This window comes from Oncorhynchus clarkii, chromosome 19, assembly GCF_045791955.1.
Source record: "Oncorhynchus clarkii lewisi isolate Uvic-CL-2024 chromosome 19, UVic_Ocla_1.0, whole genome shotgun sequence".
NCBI lineage: Eukaryota > Metazoa > Chordata > Actinopteri > Salmoniformes > Salmonidae > Oncorhynchus > Oncorhynchus clarkii.
In genome coordinates, this window is record NC_092165.1 from 57,079,927 (window position 1) to 57,098,780 (window position 18,854).

At 41.9% G+C, this 18,854-nt stretch overlaps 1 protein-coding gene across 1 annotated transcript in view; it reads left to right on the forward strand.

Annotated features, from left to right (window-relative positions):
* Positions 1–18,854, forward strand: part of LOC139374364 (MAM domain-containing glycosylphosphatidylinositol anchor protein 2-like) — a 180,618-nt gene that overhangs the window by 39,275 nt on the left and 122,489 nt on the right. The window contains exon 2 of the mRNA XM_071115401.1: positions 15,230–15,369. Coding sequence (XP_070971502.1) covers positions 15,230–15,369 — 140 coding nt within the window. The remainder of the gene's footprint in view (positions 1–15,229; positions 15,370–18,854) is intronic.

Below are 18,854 nucleotides of genomic sequence, written 5' to 3' on the forward strand. Positions count from 1 at the left end.
GAGATTCGATCTTGCAACCATTCGGTTACTAGTCCAACGCTCTAACCACTAGGCTACCTGCCACCCCAATGAGACGGTGATGAGTTGCTCTCTGTTCTGTGTGATGGCGTTTAACACGTAACACCTCCAACTGAGCCAATTATTCCATGTCCTATATCCCCCAGAGGACTGGAGTGTTGCGTTAGCACCGACAAGGATAAATCTGAGGCCGACCCAGACAGGGCGCCATTCAGCAGGGCACAGTGTTGTATACTTTCACATATATGTGATATGTATAGATATCATATAGACGTGTATTATTTACAACAAACATGCCTATCTGACAATGTAAATTAGAATAAGGAGTTGCGTCAGCTATTTTCATGACATTCCGATCTGCGACGTTCCAAGTGTGTGGTTGTGAAGTCACATCCATAACCATGGGGCAAATGTTAGGTCAAAGTCAGGTCGTTGGTTTGTGTATGACGAGGAGCTGTGTGATGCCTGGAAATGTTTCCTTCGTGTCTTGCAAGTCCTATGGGATTTGCTGAGCTGTCAGCGTATGAACAATAGTCACATCAAAGAAGGTTTTCATTGTAGCCCGATTTAAAAAATACTATTTAAAAAAAGCCCTGCTTTGTATTATTCTTATACAGGCCTATACTCCTGGCATCATCTGGAGTTGGTCAGGAGGGTTATCTGCAAAGTCCTGGCTGTTTCACCTCACTGAATACACCCACTTCTGCTTTCACAGCTGACCAGAGTCATCCTCTCCTGACCATTGACTCTGGGTTGTAAATGGCCTACTTGTCGGTCAGTCGTACACCTTCCACACGCTAACCCAAAGAGCACAGATGGAATTTACAAGCATTCTCCTGTGAGCAAATTCTAACAAGGTAATACATCTTTGCTACGTCAGCCTTTTCCCCCAGTTGATGGGAAAATAACCATGCTGGGTCCTTGTTTACTGACAGCATGGGCTTAATGAGGCTCTGATGACTTTATGTGCTCCACAGCACTGCAAGACTATAGCAAGCACAAGCAGAGTGGCACAACAACGTCAACGGAATGGCAAATATTGCTCTATTAGGGGGAAAATAAGAACAGAAACAAGCTTATTCACAAGTGAATAGATATTGAAGATGCAATGAACATGTATTATGGTTGTGATATTGCCTATGGTACATAGACGGATAGAGAGCTGGTGCTGCAGCACCAAATAGGATGAAGGAACTCTCAAATTGCTGTGTCATAGGCCACCCATTCATTAATTTCACATCTCTATCACAAAACACCCACATTCAGTACTCTGGTAGTGTATGTATTAACAAACAACGTGGTCTACACACTGTATGCTCATAACATCATTAGTCTACACTACAGTACTGCATATTGATAACATCATTAGTCTACAGTACTGCATATTGATAACATCATTAGTCTACACTACAGTACTGCATATTGATAACATCATTAGTCTACACTATAGTACTGCTTGTTGATAACATTAGTTTACACTACAGTACTGCATATTGATAACATCATTAGTCTACACTACAGTACTGCTTGTTGATAACATCATTAGTCTACAGTACTGCATATTGATAACATCATTAGTCTACACTACAGTACTGCATATTGATAACATCATTAGTCTACACTACAGTTCTGCTTGTTGATAACATCATTACTCTACAGTACTGCATATTGATAACATCATTAGTCTACAGTGCTACATTCCATGCACCCAATTACATTTTGATGCGCGTGGTTAGATTGCTAATGCTGGGTGTCTGTTTTTTTTGTTGCTGTCGATAGATATCATTTGAACCACCGAGGTCAGAGAAGGCCAATGTATTGGTATTTGTCTCCAAAACACTAATGGAAGTAACGGAAATCTGTTGGATAAACAACAAAACCACCGGTGTGACAAGTAAACACATTCTACTGCAACACTCCTACTGGGTTAAATCTCTTTATGGTGCTTCAAAAACTATGAATGGATTATTGTCAGTGCATTCCAGGAAATACTTGCTTAGCACCACCAAGCAGTATCATTCCTGCTGTCGTCATGTTATACTCTTAACTTTCCCCACGTAAATATGTCTCCATTTTCTCATCTAAGGCAGCTTAAAGCTTGGATGCACCACGAATAAAGAAATGTATTTCCCAGCAAGGTGGCAATGGATAGAAAGCTCCAGCCGCTTGGGGAGAAAGGATCAGGTAGCCTACACTACAGTACTGTATGTTGATAACATCATTAGTCTACACTACAGTACTGTAGTATGTTGATAACATCATTAGTCTACACTACAGTACTGCATATTGATAACATCATTAGTCTACACTACAGTACTGCATGTTGATAACATCATTAGTCTACACTACAGTACTGCATATTGATAACATCATTAGTCTACACTACAGTACTGCATATTGATAACATCATTAGTCTACACTACAGTACTGCGTATTGATAACATCATTAGTCTACAGTACAGTACTGCGTATTGATAACATCATTAGTCTACACTACAGTACTGCTTGTTGATAACATCATTAGTCTACACTAGAGGTCGACCGATTAATCGGAATGGCCGATTAATTAGGGCCGATTTCAAGTTTTCATAACAATCGGAAATCTGTATTTTTGGGTGCCGATTTGCCAATTTTTTAATTTATTTTTATTTGTAATACCTTTATTTAACTAGGCAAGTCAGCTAACAACACATTCTTATTTTCAATGACGGGCTAGGAACGGTGGGTTAACTGCCTTGTTCAGGGGCAGAACGACAGATTTTCACTTTGTCAGCTCGGGGGATCCAATCTTGCAATCTTACAGTTAACTTGTCCAACGCAATAGCGACCTGCCTCTCTCTCATTGCACTCCACAAGGAGACTGCCTGTTACGCAAATGCAGTAAGCCAAGGTAAGTTTCTAGCTAGCATTAAACTTATCTTATAAAAAACAATCAATCATAATCACTAGTTAACTACACATGATTGATGATATTACTAGATATTATCTATCATGTCCTGCGTTGCATATAATCCGACTGAGCATACAAGCATACAAGTATCTGACTGAGCGGTGGTAGGCAGAAGCAGGCGCGTAAACATTCATTCAAACAGCACTTTCCTTCGTTTTGCCAGCAGCTCTTCGTTGTGCGTCAAACATTGCGCTGTTTATGACTTCAAGCCTATCAACTCCCGAGATGAGGCTGGTGTAACCGAAGTGAAATGGCTAGCTAGTTAGCGCGCGCTAACTAGAGGGACGGAAGCTATACTGTTTCACTGGCAATACTAAAGTGGCTATAAGAACATCCAATAGTCAAAAGTTTATGGAATACAAATGGTATAGAGGGAAATAGTCCTATAATTCCTATAATAACTACAACCTAAAACTTTTTACCTGGGAATATTGAAGACTCATGTTAAAAGGAATCACCAGCTTTCATACGTTCTCATGTTCTGAGCAAGGAACTGAAACGTTAGCTTTCTTACATAGCACATATTGCACTTTTACTTTCTTCTCCAACACTTTGTTTTTGCATTATTTAAACCATATTGAACATGTTTCATTATTTACTTGAGGCTAAATTGATTTTATTGATGTATTATATTAATTTAAAATAAGTGTTCATTCAGTATTGTTGTAATTGTCATTATTACAAATAAAAAAATAAAAAAATCGGTATCGGCCCGTTGGTCCTCCAATAATCGATATCGGCGTTGAAAAATCATAATCGACCTCTAGTCTACACTACAGTACTGCATGTTGATGACATCATTTGACCGGTAAATGTTTATCATCACAATGTGCTCTTACAGTAAAGGCTCCAAAACCTCTGGACTGTTACATAAAAATCTGCTCTCAGAACATCTGGAGTCTTGTCACCCCTGGAGCTAGGTCATACATCCACATGTAGACTGATGGCGACTCTACACCGACTGAATCTGAACTTACTGGAGCTAAGGAGACATGAGTTGTGGTGCGGATTGTGCAAGGAGAGAAGTGCACAGTTCTCTGAATCAGGGCCAAAAGTGGACGAGTCGATTCAGAATGAGTGATTGCGGTTGAAGAATGCACTGGAGCTTATCGTCGGTTCGTTCACCTGCTTGTATTTGCATGTAGAAAAGGGAGAGAACTCTGTGTCACACAGTAAAGCCCTGGAGGTTCTGCTTTGTCATCAGTATGCTTGACAGGATATTACATTCATTTGGCTCAGCCTCTCCATTCCTCAAAGTTCAAGGCACGGGACAAATGGAAAACAACCTTGCCTGCCTCCTTACCGAGATCTTGGATGCATTTTGAATTTCAAATAAAACTTCCCTGGGTTATGAATTGCTTGTGACATTAAGCCTATTTTACAATGGATTTGCTTATTAAGACTCTCTCATATTGACCAGCAGCGAAGATAATGCAGGCCCTGGAAACAAGATTTGCCAAGCTTCCATTCAGCCGCACAATAACCCCTATGGAATTAACGGCTCTGTAATGACCCCTATGGAATTAACGGCTCTGTAATGAAACGTAATGAGTCATTTTGCTGCTCTTATTCAATTGCCACTTCAAAGCACGAGGGGGAATTCCATCAGGCGGTTCCCCCGCGGTGCCTCCTCCAAGCAGTACACACATTCCCCAACCACATTTTCTCCCATTACACATCATGAGACTCAGAGACGGTCTCTCCCAGCCACCGCCTGCCGGGTCCAGCTATACCTCCTAATCATCTTTGGCTTGTCCAGCCAGCGATGGTGCCGGAACCCGAGGAGCAAACCAAGCGTGTGGGCCCGCCTCTCCGTACTTAGCATCTCCATGTGCTGTTGGGTAAACGGTCAGGAGCTTTTCCCAAAGCTGGGGGTGGGAGAGATTAAAGCATTAAGGGAAAGGGGATATAATATGGATCTGTGCTCTGCTACTCTGCCCTTCCTCCCAGAATGCTGTTGTAATGGATTGGTTTAGGGGGTGGTGGGTGAAGGAGATCCAGGGAGTACAGGCCAGGTTGGCAGGCTAAGCCGAACCGCAGTCGGCCCATGTGGCAGGAGCAGCCGGTGGATGTGGCGTAGTCCCCAAGCAGTTGTCCTGTCATGTGTATCTAAGTGATTATCAGGAATGGCAGCGGGCCGCTTCATCCAATCAGGGCTATTATCCTCCTGGCCCCACTGTTGATTAGAGTGATTGAGAAGATAGAGAGGAGCTCACTGTAAAAAGGGGATTGCAGGTCCAAATGGGGCTGTGGCTCAGGTGTGTGTGTGTGTGTGTGTGTGTGTGTGTGTGTGTGTGTGTGTGTGTGTGTGTGTGTGTGTGTGTGTGTGTGTGTGTGTGTGTGTGTGTGTGTGTGTGTGTGTGTGTGTGTGTGTGTGTGTGTGTGTGTGTGTGTGTGTGTGTGTGTGTGCGTGTGTGTGTGTGGACCCATTGTGACCCAGTCCAGCTAAAACACTCGCTAGCTTTGACAAAGCTGTGATTTGTGTCATTCATTGTAAATATGTAGATCTATTTCCCATCCCCATGTATTTCTGGTTGTTGCTCATACAAGTTTGTCGTTGGTTAATGGTTTCTGTATTAGTTATTTTTTTAGAGAAGCAGTAGTACTGTCCCACTTCTGCCATCCTGGGTCTAGCTAGCTCAAAGTGATAACCATTAGCCAACTCGGTTGCCACTGTGCAGAGTTAGAGTAGAGTGACTGTGTTTATCCCTATTATTCTTCTGGTACTTGGTTTGTCACTCCCTCCGCTGCTTCTGAAACACTCAGATGTCTGTTCACTTCATGTCAGAGAAGTGAGTCCAACAATTACGCCACCAAAAATATGACAGATGCGAATGACAGTGTTTAATTAAATGAAAACAAATCCTTTTGAAAGCTGAATTTGATATGCAAATGAACACAATTCAGTTCAGCGATGATGTTGCTGTTCGTCCAGACATTCAATTTCAATTTACTGCAGAGTTCATCTAGCTACTGTATTGAAGTTTCAGTGACATATGCAGATCTAGCTTCATGAATAAGACATCGCATGGATCCCTTGACCTCAAATATTTTTAACTTCTCCTGTATCCATGATGGGTTGCAGTCAGAGGTAGAGAGATGGGTTGTAGTCAGAGGTAGAGGGATGGGTTGTAGTCAGAGGTAGAGAGATGGGTTGTAGTCAGAGGTAGAGAGATGGGTTGTAGCCAGAGGTAGAGAGATGGGTTGTAGCCAGAGGTAGAGAGATGGGTTGTAGTCAGAGGTAGAGAGATGGGTTGTAGCCAGAGGTAGAGAGATGGGTTGTAGCCAGAGGTAGAGAGATGGGTTGTAGCCAGAGGTAGAGAGATGGGTTGTAGCCAGAGGTAGAGAGATGGGTTGTAGCCAGAGGTAGAGAGATGGGTTGTAGTCAAGAGATAGTGAGATAGACAGCAAGTCTTATACCATGATGACTGCACCAAAAGTGAACTGCCAATCATGTTCTGGCTGCTTGAATGATTGAACCTTCCCAGAACCCCACACAGACGGCTTGGCACTGATAGAATGTCAGACTTGGAAAGAAGAAAAACATTTGAGCTGGCTCAAAACACTAGCCTTTAAATCCAAGTTATTCAATTTGGATCCACATGAAAAAATACTATGGTCTAAATACTGTAGTATTACTATATTTATATACACTGTAGTGTTTTTGTGGACATGACTGTAGTGTACTATAAAGGAAAAGGAAAGTGGGGATACCTAGTCAGTTGCACAACTGAATGCATTCAACTGAAATGTGTCTTTTAACCTAGCATAGTATTTACTGTAGTGTTTTTGCAGACATTACTGTGGTATACTATAGTATTTACTGTAGTGTTTTTGCAGACATGACTGTACTATACTATAGTATTTATTGTAGTGTTTTTGCAGACATTACTGTGGTATACTATAGTATTTACTGTAGTGTTTTTGCAGACATGACTGTAGTATACTATAGTATTTATTGTAGTGTTTTTGCAGACATTACTGTGGTATACTATAGTATTTACTGTAGTGTTTTTGGAGACATGACTGTAGTATACTATAGTATTTACTGTAGTATTTTTGCAGACATGACTGTAGTATACTATAGTATTCATTGTAGTATTTTTGCAGATATGATGGTAGTGTTCTGTAGTGTATTTGCGAACATGACTGTAGTAAATGTAAGGGTGTGGTATATGGCCAATATGCCACGCCTAAGGTGTTGTTCTTATGCAAGATGCAACACGGAGTGCCTGGATACAGCCCTTAGCTGTGGTATATTGGTAATAAACCACAAACCCCTGAGGTGCCTTATTGCTATTATAAACTGGTTACCTCTGCAATTAGAGCAGTAAAAATGTTTTGTCATACACGTGGTATACAGTCTGATATACCATAGCTTTCAGCCAAACAGCATTCGGGGCTTGAACAACCCAGTTTATAATGTAGTAACACCTGCCGACTAGGGTTAGCTAAAACTACCAGACTACGATAGTTACTGTTTAATGAGGAGAACACCTCAACCAGAACATGAGACACACAGGTTTGTGACAGGCCACCTATTGAGTTGGCTCAACAGTTCTGAGCAATGCAACAGACCAGACAACTCAACATAGCAAAAATGTTTATGACAATTGTAACATCTAAACTTAGAGAGGTTCTAGGCCCATTAAAGGGAAACAGTAGAGGCAGATATAAAGAAACAATATTTTTTAAAGCTTAGAGGATTAGGTTTGCTTGTTTGACAGGTAGCCTAGTGGTTAGATCGTTGGGCCAGTAGCTGAGAGGTTGCTGGATTGAATCCCCGAGCTGACAAGGTGATCTGTCGTTCTGCCCCTGAACAAGGAAGCTCATTCACGGTTCCCTGGTAAGCCATCATTGTTAATAAGAATTTGTTCTTAACTGACTTGCCTAGTTAAATAAAGGTTAAATAAAATACAAATAATCAAGACAGCATGGTCACAAAATGGTTGCTCACAGAAACAACCCAACAACTTATATTCGAAACACACAAATGATCTTCCAGGTACAAAGCCGGAACACCAAGGGGTGCTTCTATACATTTTCTGCATGTCCTCCCCTAAAATGGGGGCCCACGGAAACTAACCAAAACTTTGGTTCCTAGTCTGTCACACATTCTTCAGTTACAAGACTGATTGAGGTTATGGTGATGGTGATACCTATCTACTGTGCAACTCTGGGTGAAGAGCAGGCGGAGGCAGAGATGCACTTCAGTCGAAGAGTCTTTCTAGATTCAGGTACTGGAGATGATACATGGCAGGAAATTATTGACAGTTGTTGACATGAGGCTTGTCTTGAATGGAGACTTGGTTGGCTTTGCATGGAGTATGGATTATCTATCAATCAAATGTATTTTGTAGTAACCTGGTATATTTACCAAGATATGGCAGTATTGACTGCAGAAGATGTCATATGCTGAAGCAGTGAAGAAAGTAGAGGAGGATGGGTCAATGGTTTGGGATTCTGAGAGGATCCCTGTGAGTAGTAGATCTGTGCCAGAACAGAGGGATAGGCCAACGAGTGATATACTTTATGCTTCAGTAAGGTTGGCTTGTTAGTGTTCATAGCAATGGTTATCAACTGTCCCACAGAGATGAAACACAAATCACAGAAAATAGATGTTGTGGTGGCAGCTGCAGAGAAGTATTTGGGTATACAAGATTTGACTTCAGAAGGTTTACAGGGTGTGTTGGGTGTTGGTGTCCTCTTCTCCCAGGCTGTTGGCATGGTGCAGGAGCAGATGGGGTCAAAGTAGTGGAAGGGGGGAGTAGGTTTTTAATGAATGGATTGTATCACCAAATATAATGGATTTATATTATAGTCCAGTTGTGGGTGGTAATGCAGCATATTGGATGCCAACCACTGTTAAACCACAAAGAAGAAGAGGAGAGAAACGTATGAAAGCACCCCTTGGTCATGCTCACGTGAGAGCTTTGTACCTGGAAGGTCCTTTGTGTGTATAGACTGTAAGTCATTACTGTTGGTTGATTTCTGTGATTAACCATTTTGTGACCATGCTGTCCATGAAGAAATGTTTGGAGTGTGGTCGACTGTTCTGAATTGTATGTGTTCAGTTTGACCATCACTGAGTTTATTCACGTGACAATATTCAAGATGTTCATTATGTAAAACCACTGCAATAATGTCCTTCTGTTTTCAGTTGGTTTGTTTGGAGAGGCTTTGCTGGTTTGAGGTCCAGGCAGTTTATTGGCAGTGCCCTCCAATAGTGACCCTTTATTAAGTAAAGTAATTTGTATTTCTAAAAAATACTGTTTATGTAAATGCAGTGGTTAACTGTTATTTATTTTCTACCATCAGAAGAACATTATTGTTTGTTCTTAGTCCTCTTGTGAACTTGGTCAGCTGAACACTGTTGTATTTCAGAAAGCTATATAGCGGAAGTAACAGATCAAAGCCATTTTGGTGTACTCTTGTTAATGTGCGTTATTTCTGTCAAACAAGCTAATCCTATAAGGTTTAAACAACATTGTTTTTTCTTGGGCCTCCTGAGTGGCGCTGTGGTCCACTAGAGATTCTGGGTTCGAGTCCAGGCTCTGTCACGACCGGGAGACCCATGGGGCGGCACAATTGGCCCAGCGTCGTCCGGGTTAGGGGAGGGTTTGGGGAGGGTTTGGCCCGGCAGGGATGTCCTTGTCCCATCGCGCACTAGTGAATCCTGTGGCGGTTCAAGCGCAATGCACGCTGACACGGTCGCCAGGTGTACAGTGTTTTCCTCCTACACGTTGGTGCAGCTGGCTTCTGGGTTAAGTGGGCATTGTCAAGAAGCAGTGCACGTTGGTTGGGTTGCGTTTCGGAGTACACACGGCTCTCGACCTTCACCTCTCCCGAGTCTGTACGGGAGTTGCAGCGATGAGACAAGACTGTAACTACCAATTGGATACCACAACATTTGGGAGGAAAAAAGGGGTAAAAAATAAATAAATTACAAAAATGTCTGCCTTTGTACAGTTTCCCTTTAATGGGCCTAGAATCACTAACGTTTAGATGCAATGCATTTTTGTTTATTTTTTGCGAAGGTGTGTTGTCGGCTCCGTTGCATTGCTCAGAACTGTTGACCCAACTCAATGGGTGGCCTGTCACAAACCTGTGTGTCTTATGTTCTGGTTGAGAGAATGCCGAGAGTGTGCAAAACTGTCATCAAGCAAACGGTGGCTACTTTGAAGAATCTCAAATATAAAATATATTTTGATTTTTTAAAACTTTTTTTGGTCACTACATGATTCCATATGTGTTATTTAATAGTTTTGATGTATTTACTATTATTATAACATTTAGAAAATAGTAAAAATAAAGAAAAACCCTTGAATGAGTAGGTGTGTACAAACCTTTGACTTGTACGGTACATGCCTCAATTACCTCAACTAACCGGTGCCCCCGCACATTGACTCTGTACCGGTACCTCCTGTATATAGCCTCACTACTGTTATTTTATTGGTGCTCTTTAATTATTTGTTTTTAAATTACATATTTTTTTACCTCAGTTTATTTTAGTAAATCCTTTCTTAACACTTATTTTTCTTAACTGCATTGTTGGTTAAGGATTTGTAAGTAAGCATTTCACTGTAACCTGTTGTATTCAGTGCATGTGACAAATACTATTTTATTTTGATTAGAACTGGTGTAGAGTCTTATGTTCTGGTTGAGGTGTTCTCCTTCATTAAACAGTAACTGTTGTATCTTACGTTCGTTCTGGTTGAGGTGTTCTCCTTCATTTAACAGTAACTGTTGTAGAGTCTTATGTTCTGGTTGAGGTGTTCTCCTTCATTTAACAGTAACTGTTGTATCTTACGTTCGTTCTGGTTGAGGTGTTCTCCTTCATTTAACAGTAACTGTTGTAGAGTCTTATGTTCTGGTTGAGGTGTTCTCCTTCATTTAACAGTAATTGGTGTAGAGTCTTATGTTCTGTTTGAGGTGTTCTCCTCATTAAACAGTAATTGGTGTAGAGTCTTATGTTCGGGTTGAGGTGTTCTCCTTCATTAATTAAACAGTAACTGGTGTAGAGTCTTATGTTCTGGTTGAGGTGTTCTCCTCATTAAACAGTAACTGGTGTAGAGTCTTATGTTCTGGTTGAGGTGTTCTCCTCAGTAAACAGTAACTGTTGTATATTGTGTTCTGGTTGAGGTGTTCTCCTCATTAAACAGTAACTGGTGTAGAGTCTTATGTTCTGGTTGAGGTGTTCTCCTCAGTAAACAGTAACTGTTGTATCTTGTGTTCTGGTTGAGGTGTTCTCCTCATTTAACAGGAACTGTTGTATCTTGTGTTCTGGTTGAGGTGTTCTCCTACTGAGGTGTTCTCCTCAGTAAACAGTAACTGGTGTAGTGTGGTAGTTTTGCCATTTTAGTTAACCCTAGTCGGCAGACGTTACTACAGTCATGTCCGCAAAAACATTACAGTAAATAATGCAGGATACTAGTCAAGTCGTCAAAAACACTACAGTAAAAACTGTAGTATACTTCAGTCATGTCTGCGAAAACACTACAGTGAAAACTATAGTATCTAGTAATACTACAGTAATTAGACCATAGTAAACTCTAGTATTTTTTTTCATGTGGGTTAGCTGTTGGGCCACAATGGAAATACATTTTAAATACATTTTTTGTTTGTTTGTTATTCTCGAACAAATCTCTAAATGCGTTGTATCCACATTTGTGGTTGTATTGTGTTTTTAGTCAAATAAATCAAGGGATACTACAGTGTGGAGTATAGCATACTACACAATTATATAGTAAGCACTACACAATCGAGGGAGAACCTCAGAGGAAATCCCCGGCATGAGCTCCCCAAGGACAGCTCAAATCAAAACAGCATTGACGAAGCTAGCAGCTAGCAGTAAAGCTAGCTAGCAGCCAATCGATATAAAAATTATTTAGTAAGCACTACACGATTGAGGGATACTTCAGTGTGGAGTATAGTATTCTACAGTATACTAACGTTTACAACAGCATTCTGTAGAATTTTATAGTAAGTACTATAGTAATCTGTAGAATTTTTTTATGTGGGCGAACGCAGGCTACATGAACACACGTCCAAATTGTTTGCCTCTCTTTTCTCCGAGGTTGTTTTATTCTATTCAAATCCACACGAGACATGTTTCCATATGTTAAACCCTGAACATATGCTACTCACTGAACCAAGAAAATGGGTACCCACGTCATTGTCATCCTATGGGGCCATATTTTGGTGAGGCATGCTACAGAGAAGACTGACATCACAGGACGGCCACATTAGCAGAGTCATGTGAGGGTGGGGGAGGGGGGAAGAGACTCATTCTCTAAAAATAGACAATAGAAAAGTAGGTCAGGGTACATTGCAGGCAGCTGGCACACAGGAAGTACAATACTTTAAGTTTTTCCCTTTGTTGTGCAATCCGATGGAACAGCCTTAACCTTTAGCTCGTTAGCTATTTTGGGCCTGTGCTTTTTAATTACCATAACCCCCCCCCCCCCCCCCCCCCAATATCAGTAGAAACATATTTTCCCGGCTCAAAAAGTTTTCTTATGTTGCGTTATGGCCTCCCAATACACATTCTCAACATTAAATCCATTATTTTAATTTCAAACAGCACATTTCAAACACATTGCAATGAACTACTCTACTCTGCACGATAGGAGGCTACCTCAATAAGAATAGTAGAAAATTACATTAATTTCAGAGCTACTTGGGGGAATGACTCATGAGTATATCATTGAAGCTCCAGCTCTGTGATACTGAAGGCTTCAGTTCTGGCTGTTCATATGGGGGGGATCAATATTGGAAACATCCCGGCTCATCGGTCTCCCGTGCACAACTTTGTGAAGTCTAATAAGATACGTTTTTTTTTTTTTATCTCTCGTTTCTAAAGATGAATAATATCCTTGGTTTATTGTATATATCTTGCTCCTCTCAAATCGTCTGTGCTTTACATCAGCCGGGGAGATGCAGGGAACTGCACCCGGGTAACATTGTGTGAATCAGCAGAGGCAGACGTTTTTCCTGAACAGGAGAAAAATAAATTAATAGCCCTAGTTATATGGACTGTGACTTTAGCCATACCTCTGTTTCTTTCACTGTTTCTACATGCTAGTTTTATGGACTGTAGCCTCGTCACGAACTAGGAAGTTCCATGTCAGAAATCATCTAAAGATGGGTCAGAACCCAGTGTAAATCAGTGACGCCTCTCAACACGTCAAACCAATCAAATGCCTTGCTAGGGCGGAGCTCCAAAAGGTGCTCAGCAGATTAGTGCGGTAGGAGTAAACAGTGCGTGAGGGCAAAACATTTCAACAAAACTCAGCGCGTTGGTTTTCACAGCATTTCGCTGTTATTTCACGATGATCTAAAGCAGAAATGGACTACAATGCTGGCCATATTAATATTTTTCTGAAGTGATATTTGTCTGTAAAGGCTAGCATGAGGGACATGTAGCTTTCCACAATGAGGTTGGTTTTAAGAAAAGTCAGCTAACCTTGTAAGCTACCTAGGTATAACTAACTAGCTAATTCCTATTTCTCTCACGATTCTGAAGCCAACATTAAAAAAAAGAAAAAACGCATATTATTGACCTAAAAGTTTAGCTGTGTTAGCCCAGTCTCTAGTTTTATCTAGTGATGCATAGAGCAACCATGTACTGTCTATGGGAACTTCAATCATTTTGCTAGCAACATTGCCAAAATTAATGAAATTAAATGAATCTCATAAAATGTTACCTGTAATGCTCGTCTCCTTATTTTCATACTGTACCGAAATTACAAGGGTTGGATTTGCACATTTTTTTTTTATGTCAGCACTTAAAAGGCATGTACAAAATGTGGTATATAGTTTGCCTCATATACGTTGTCTACTGGTATAATTTTAAATTGTTTACATGTTGAGCTGTATGTTCTCAATGTGTGAGTTTAGCCATGCTCTGCTTCAGATGACAGATGCCCATAAGGCCAGTAATTCCATCATACTGTATTGGAGATGCATGACATATGATAAGCTGCAAAAATGGATTCCCACAGTTGATATACTGAGAGAGAGTGACAATCAAATCAAACAGATTGGTGATCTTGCAACAAAAAGGAAATGTTGATTTGAGAACACAACACAAAGGCACATTACAGACATAACCCCTTCTCCTCTTTGTTGCAGGATTGTGATTAATCAACATTGACACAAGTCAACACTTCATTTTGCATAATATTTTAACAATTAAAAACAGTTTTAAAGACTTCACTTCAAAGAATCAATACTTCATCACTTCAAAATGTACAAATAAGCTAACTGGTATTTAAAGATTAGACATGTTACTCTAAACAAAAATAGATAACTGAGTGGTAACAAGTAGGTTATTATTACTAAAGCATAATTTCAGGTGAACATTAAGAAATCCATACCAGCGGTGGCCAACCTTGCTCCACTGATCCCTGATCTACTGGGTGAGCAGACTTCTATACCAACCCAGCAATAGCACACTTGATTATCAACTCATTTAGTTTGATAAGTTGAATCAGGTGTGTTATTGCTAGGCTGGAATAAAAGTGATTTAGCTCCCGAGTGGCGCAGCGGTCTAAGGCACTGCATCTCAGTGCAAGAGGCATCATTACAGTACCTGGTTTAAATCCAAGCTGTATCGCCCTGATTGGGACTCCCAGATGGCGGAAGCACAATTGGCCCAGCATCGGCCGGGTTTGGCTGGGGTAGGCAGGGGCGGCTGGGGTAGGCAGGGGCGGCAGGGTAGCCTAGTGGTTAGAGCGTTGGACTAGTAACTGGAAGGTTGCAAGTTCAAACCCCCGAGCTGACAAGGTACAAATCTGTCGTTCTGCCCCTGAACAGAACTAGCACTTGAAACTAGCATTGGCAACAACAACTACCCAGATGGAAAACTGTGACGCACACAACACATTGTGCCCCTTCTACACACTTGGAAATTGGAGACATTACAAACATCGAAATGTAAACATTAGTGAAAAGACTAGCCAGATTTACATTTGCTATCAAAGAGCATTGCAGTAGCTAATTAACTTTACATATCTGAATTGTTACCCCACAGTTAGTTTGTTAGCTAGCTAGTTGAAGTTGTTCACAGATAATTAGCCACCGTGACGCTGTCGTGTCAAAAGCCTGTCACCAAAAAAAGGTCTCCAGATGTGTTTATATTTCATCGATTGTCATATAAACCACTTTTCCACCTCATTGAAAAGTATTGATATGACCAGTTACATCTGTGTTTCTCATTGAACCTGACATTAATTTATTTGATATTTTCTTCGTCAACAGCACCTCCTACAGTCCGAATCATCCATTCTGGCCATGCATGCAACGTCGAGGAGGAGCGCTATACCGAACGCGTCTACACCATCCGGGAGGGAGAGACCCTGGAGCTAGCCTGTCTGGTCTCGGGCCACCCTCGACCTCAGGTGAGATCCTCACTGCACTATCCCCAGATCCAGTTGACTGACAGCCTTGTCTGTGCCATATCACTAGAATGACTGGAACGGACATTACCATTCAAGTCAACTTTTTGTGATGGATGGACCAGCGACAATATTGAGTTTACCCATGACTGTACCAGTCAAGTTGCCGTGGTCTGAGCATAGAATTTGAGTTACTTGGCCTCCCGAGTGACACAGTGGTCTAAGTGCTAGCTTTGCCACTAGAGATTCTGGATTTGAGTCCAGGCTCTGTCGCAGCTGGCAGCGACCGAGAGACGCATGGGGCAGCGCACAATTGGCCCAGCGTTGTCCGGGTTTGGCCGGCAGGGATATCCTTGTCCCATTGCACACTAGCGACTCCTGTGGCGGGCCGGGCGCAGTGCATGCTGACACGGTTGCCTGGTGTACGCCGTTTCCTCCGACACATTGGTGAGGCTGGCTTCTGGATTATGTGGGCATTGTGACAAGTAGCAGTGCGCTTGGTTGGGTTGTGCATGGCTCTCGACATTCGCCTCTCTCGAGTCCGTACTTGAGTGAGAAAGCAATGAGACAAGACAGTAACTAGCAATTGGATATCACAAAATGGGGGGAGAAAAAGGGGTAAAAAAAAATAAAAAAAATAGAATTAGAATTACTAGATCAGACACTAATTTAAGTCAACGTTGCTTGAAGGGTGTACCCGTCAAGTTGCCATGGTAACTAGCATTTCTATTTGTACGGCTCCTGTAAATTCTCCACCTCTTAGACTTCCACTCCACTGCCATAAATTTGCCGGAGCTGAGTGGCAGGGCGTCGTCAAGCACTCTCAGTCGCAAGGCCTCTTTAAGTCGCGGCACGCTGTTCCGTCCAGGTCTTTCCATGTGCAAATGAGTGCAATCAGACCGAGTGAAGAGGAGCTCCCCATTGGTGGGGAAACGGCCACAGGAGAAATCATCAGATGTTCTCTACTACAGAACTACCCAGGGAATAAAACATTTACACTAAAAGCGAGAGAGAGCTGGAAAAAAAAACGTGTGCATACTACATTTCTCATGGAGTCCTCATGAATGCGTGTGATAGTCATCTTTTATTACTCAGCATAGTTAAGTGAATGAATGGTAAAGGCATACATGGAGTTGACACAATGGATGATGAAGATGGGGGGGGTAGGGTCACTGAGGGTGGAATGTTTTATTGTAGGATTGGGTATGTGATGTGCTTGGACCCTGATGACAGATGGTTTCATTCATCTCCACTATATTACAGTACAGTTCCACAGTAATGAATTGACTGAGGTCCAATTGTCCAACCTATGCGACCACAGAGAGATGGCACCATGGCGGCTTACAATGAAGCCGGGTACTATACTATAACACCATTTCATTGGGTGGATGGACTTCAAACACGCTGTAGATTTCCAGAGCTTGGCTTCTGGGGCTCGTCACTGATGGAGCAACGGGGCACCATCCAGCCCTGGCATCGACTGCCTTGTCCCCCAACTGACAGAAGTGTTAGCCTGCTAAAACCAGGGGTGTGCCAGCCAGAGGCACAGAGCCATAATGCCAAGAATATTGTTCTTCTCTGCTGTTGTATACTCTACTGTTGTAGACTGCTGTTGTAGACTCTGCTGTTGAAGACTCTGCTGTTGTAGACTGCTGTTGAAGACTCTGCTGTTCTAGCTAGGTCAAATTATATGTTCATTCCACATTTTCCACACTTTTTTGCTACAGACGTGAGATTGAGAATGCTTTTTTTTTTACCCTCAGCGATGAGCATTATAATCTCCCTTTTCCAGAAGAGTAGGTTCCATCGACATTTGCTTCAAGACATTTTGTACTAGGTTGCATTTTTGTACTGTTGCAATATATTTAAATATATGATTAGGCTTTTGTCTATTTGTTTGAATGGAACTTCAACATAGGGAGGTTTTTCTAGGATGTTCCAGAGAGACAACAGATAATATAGTTTTAGGAGGGGTCTTTGGATGAGCCTGGCTCCATGCATGTGTAAAATGGAGCCCCAAATGTTTTGACCTCCTCCAAAGTGCAGTGTTAGACCATGTGGGTTTTGGTGCTAAATCCGCCCCAACAATTTACTGTCATTCAGACAAAACTAGACGATTGCAACCCATGACTGTGTTTAGCTCAGGACACGATCATAAGTACAGTATAACGCCATGAAGTCGTGGCCAGTGAAAGATTTACTTTCATTCAGACAAAACTAGACGATTGCAGCCCAGGACTCTGTGTTCAGCTGTGTTCAGATCGGGGACATAATCAAAGTGACACATGCCATGACTGGTAGTGGTGGCTCTATTGATCTGTCGGTGGTATCTGTTCCAGCCGCTGACACATCGTCAGACTAATGAGCGCTAATGGCCCTTCATGTTTTATCCCGTTAATTGGTGTGCCAGTCTAAATGGGCTCTGGAGGATACTTTTTAAAAGGCCAAATACTATTGGGAATAATGTTATGGATAGTTGTTGTATATTTCCTCCAGGAGTCAGTAGCATACTACTACTGGGAATGTAGCATGCTTTTCTGTTTCAATGTCCTCACTAGCATACTACTGGGAAGCGCACTTCTTGCCCAGTCTGACGCTGGAGGGGATGGCTGCCCTCTTATCGGCTCTTAACCAACCATGCAATTTTTTTTCCCCGGGTTGTTTTTAACTTGTTTTGTACATAATGTTGCAGCTACCGTCTCTTGTGACTGAAAAAAAAACTTCTGGACATCAGGTACTGCGATTACTCACCACAGATTAGACACAGAGTTTTTCTTCAATGAGTCGGATGGGAGGGATATACTCCAGACGCACGAGCAGGAACAGATCCCCGTCATTCGCTGGAGAAGGAAACTGAGATTTCGCGGGAAAAGATCTGGTAGCTAACATTCCATCACTGGAAAATACATGGGATGAACTGGAAGCACGTATATCCTACCAACGGAACAGTAAAAACTGTAATATCTTATGTTTCACCGAGTTGTGGCTGAACGACAACATTAAGAACATACAGCTGGTGGGTTACACAGCAGCCTCTGGTAAGAAACGGGGCGGGGGCCTATGCATATATGTAAACAACAACTGGTGCACAATATTTAAGGAAGTCTCAAGGTTTTGCTCGCCTGATGTAGAGTATCTCATGATAAGCTGTAGACCACACTATCTACCTAGAGAGTTTTCATCTGTATTTTTTTGTAGCTGTCTTTTTACCACCACAGATCGATGCTGGCACTAAAACAGCACTCAATGACCTGGATACCACCATAAGCAAAGGAAAACTCTCATCCAGAGGCGGCGCTCCTAGTGGCCGGGGACTATAATGCAGCGAAATTTAAATCAGTTTTACCTCATTTCTATCATCAGCATGTTACATGTGCAACCAGAGGGAAAACAATTCTAGACCACCTTTACTCCACACACAGAGACACGTACAAGCTCTCCCTCACCCTCCATTTGTCAAATCTGACCATAATTCTATCCTCCTAATT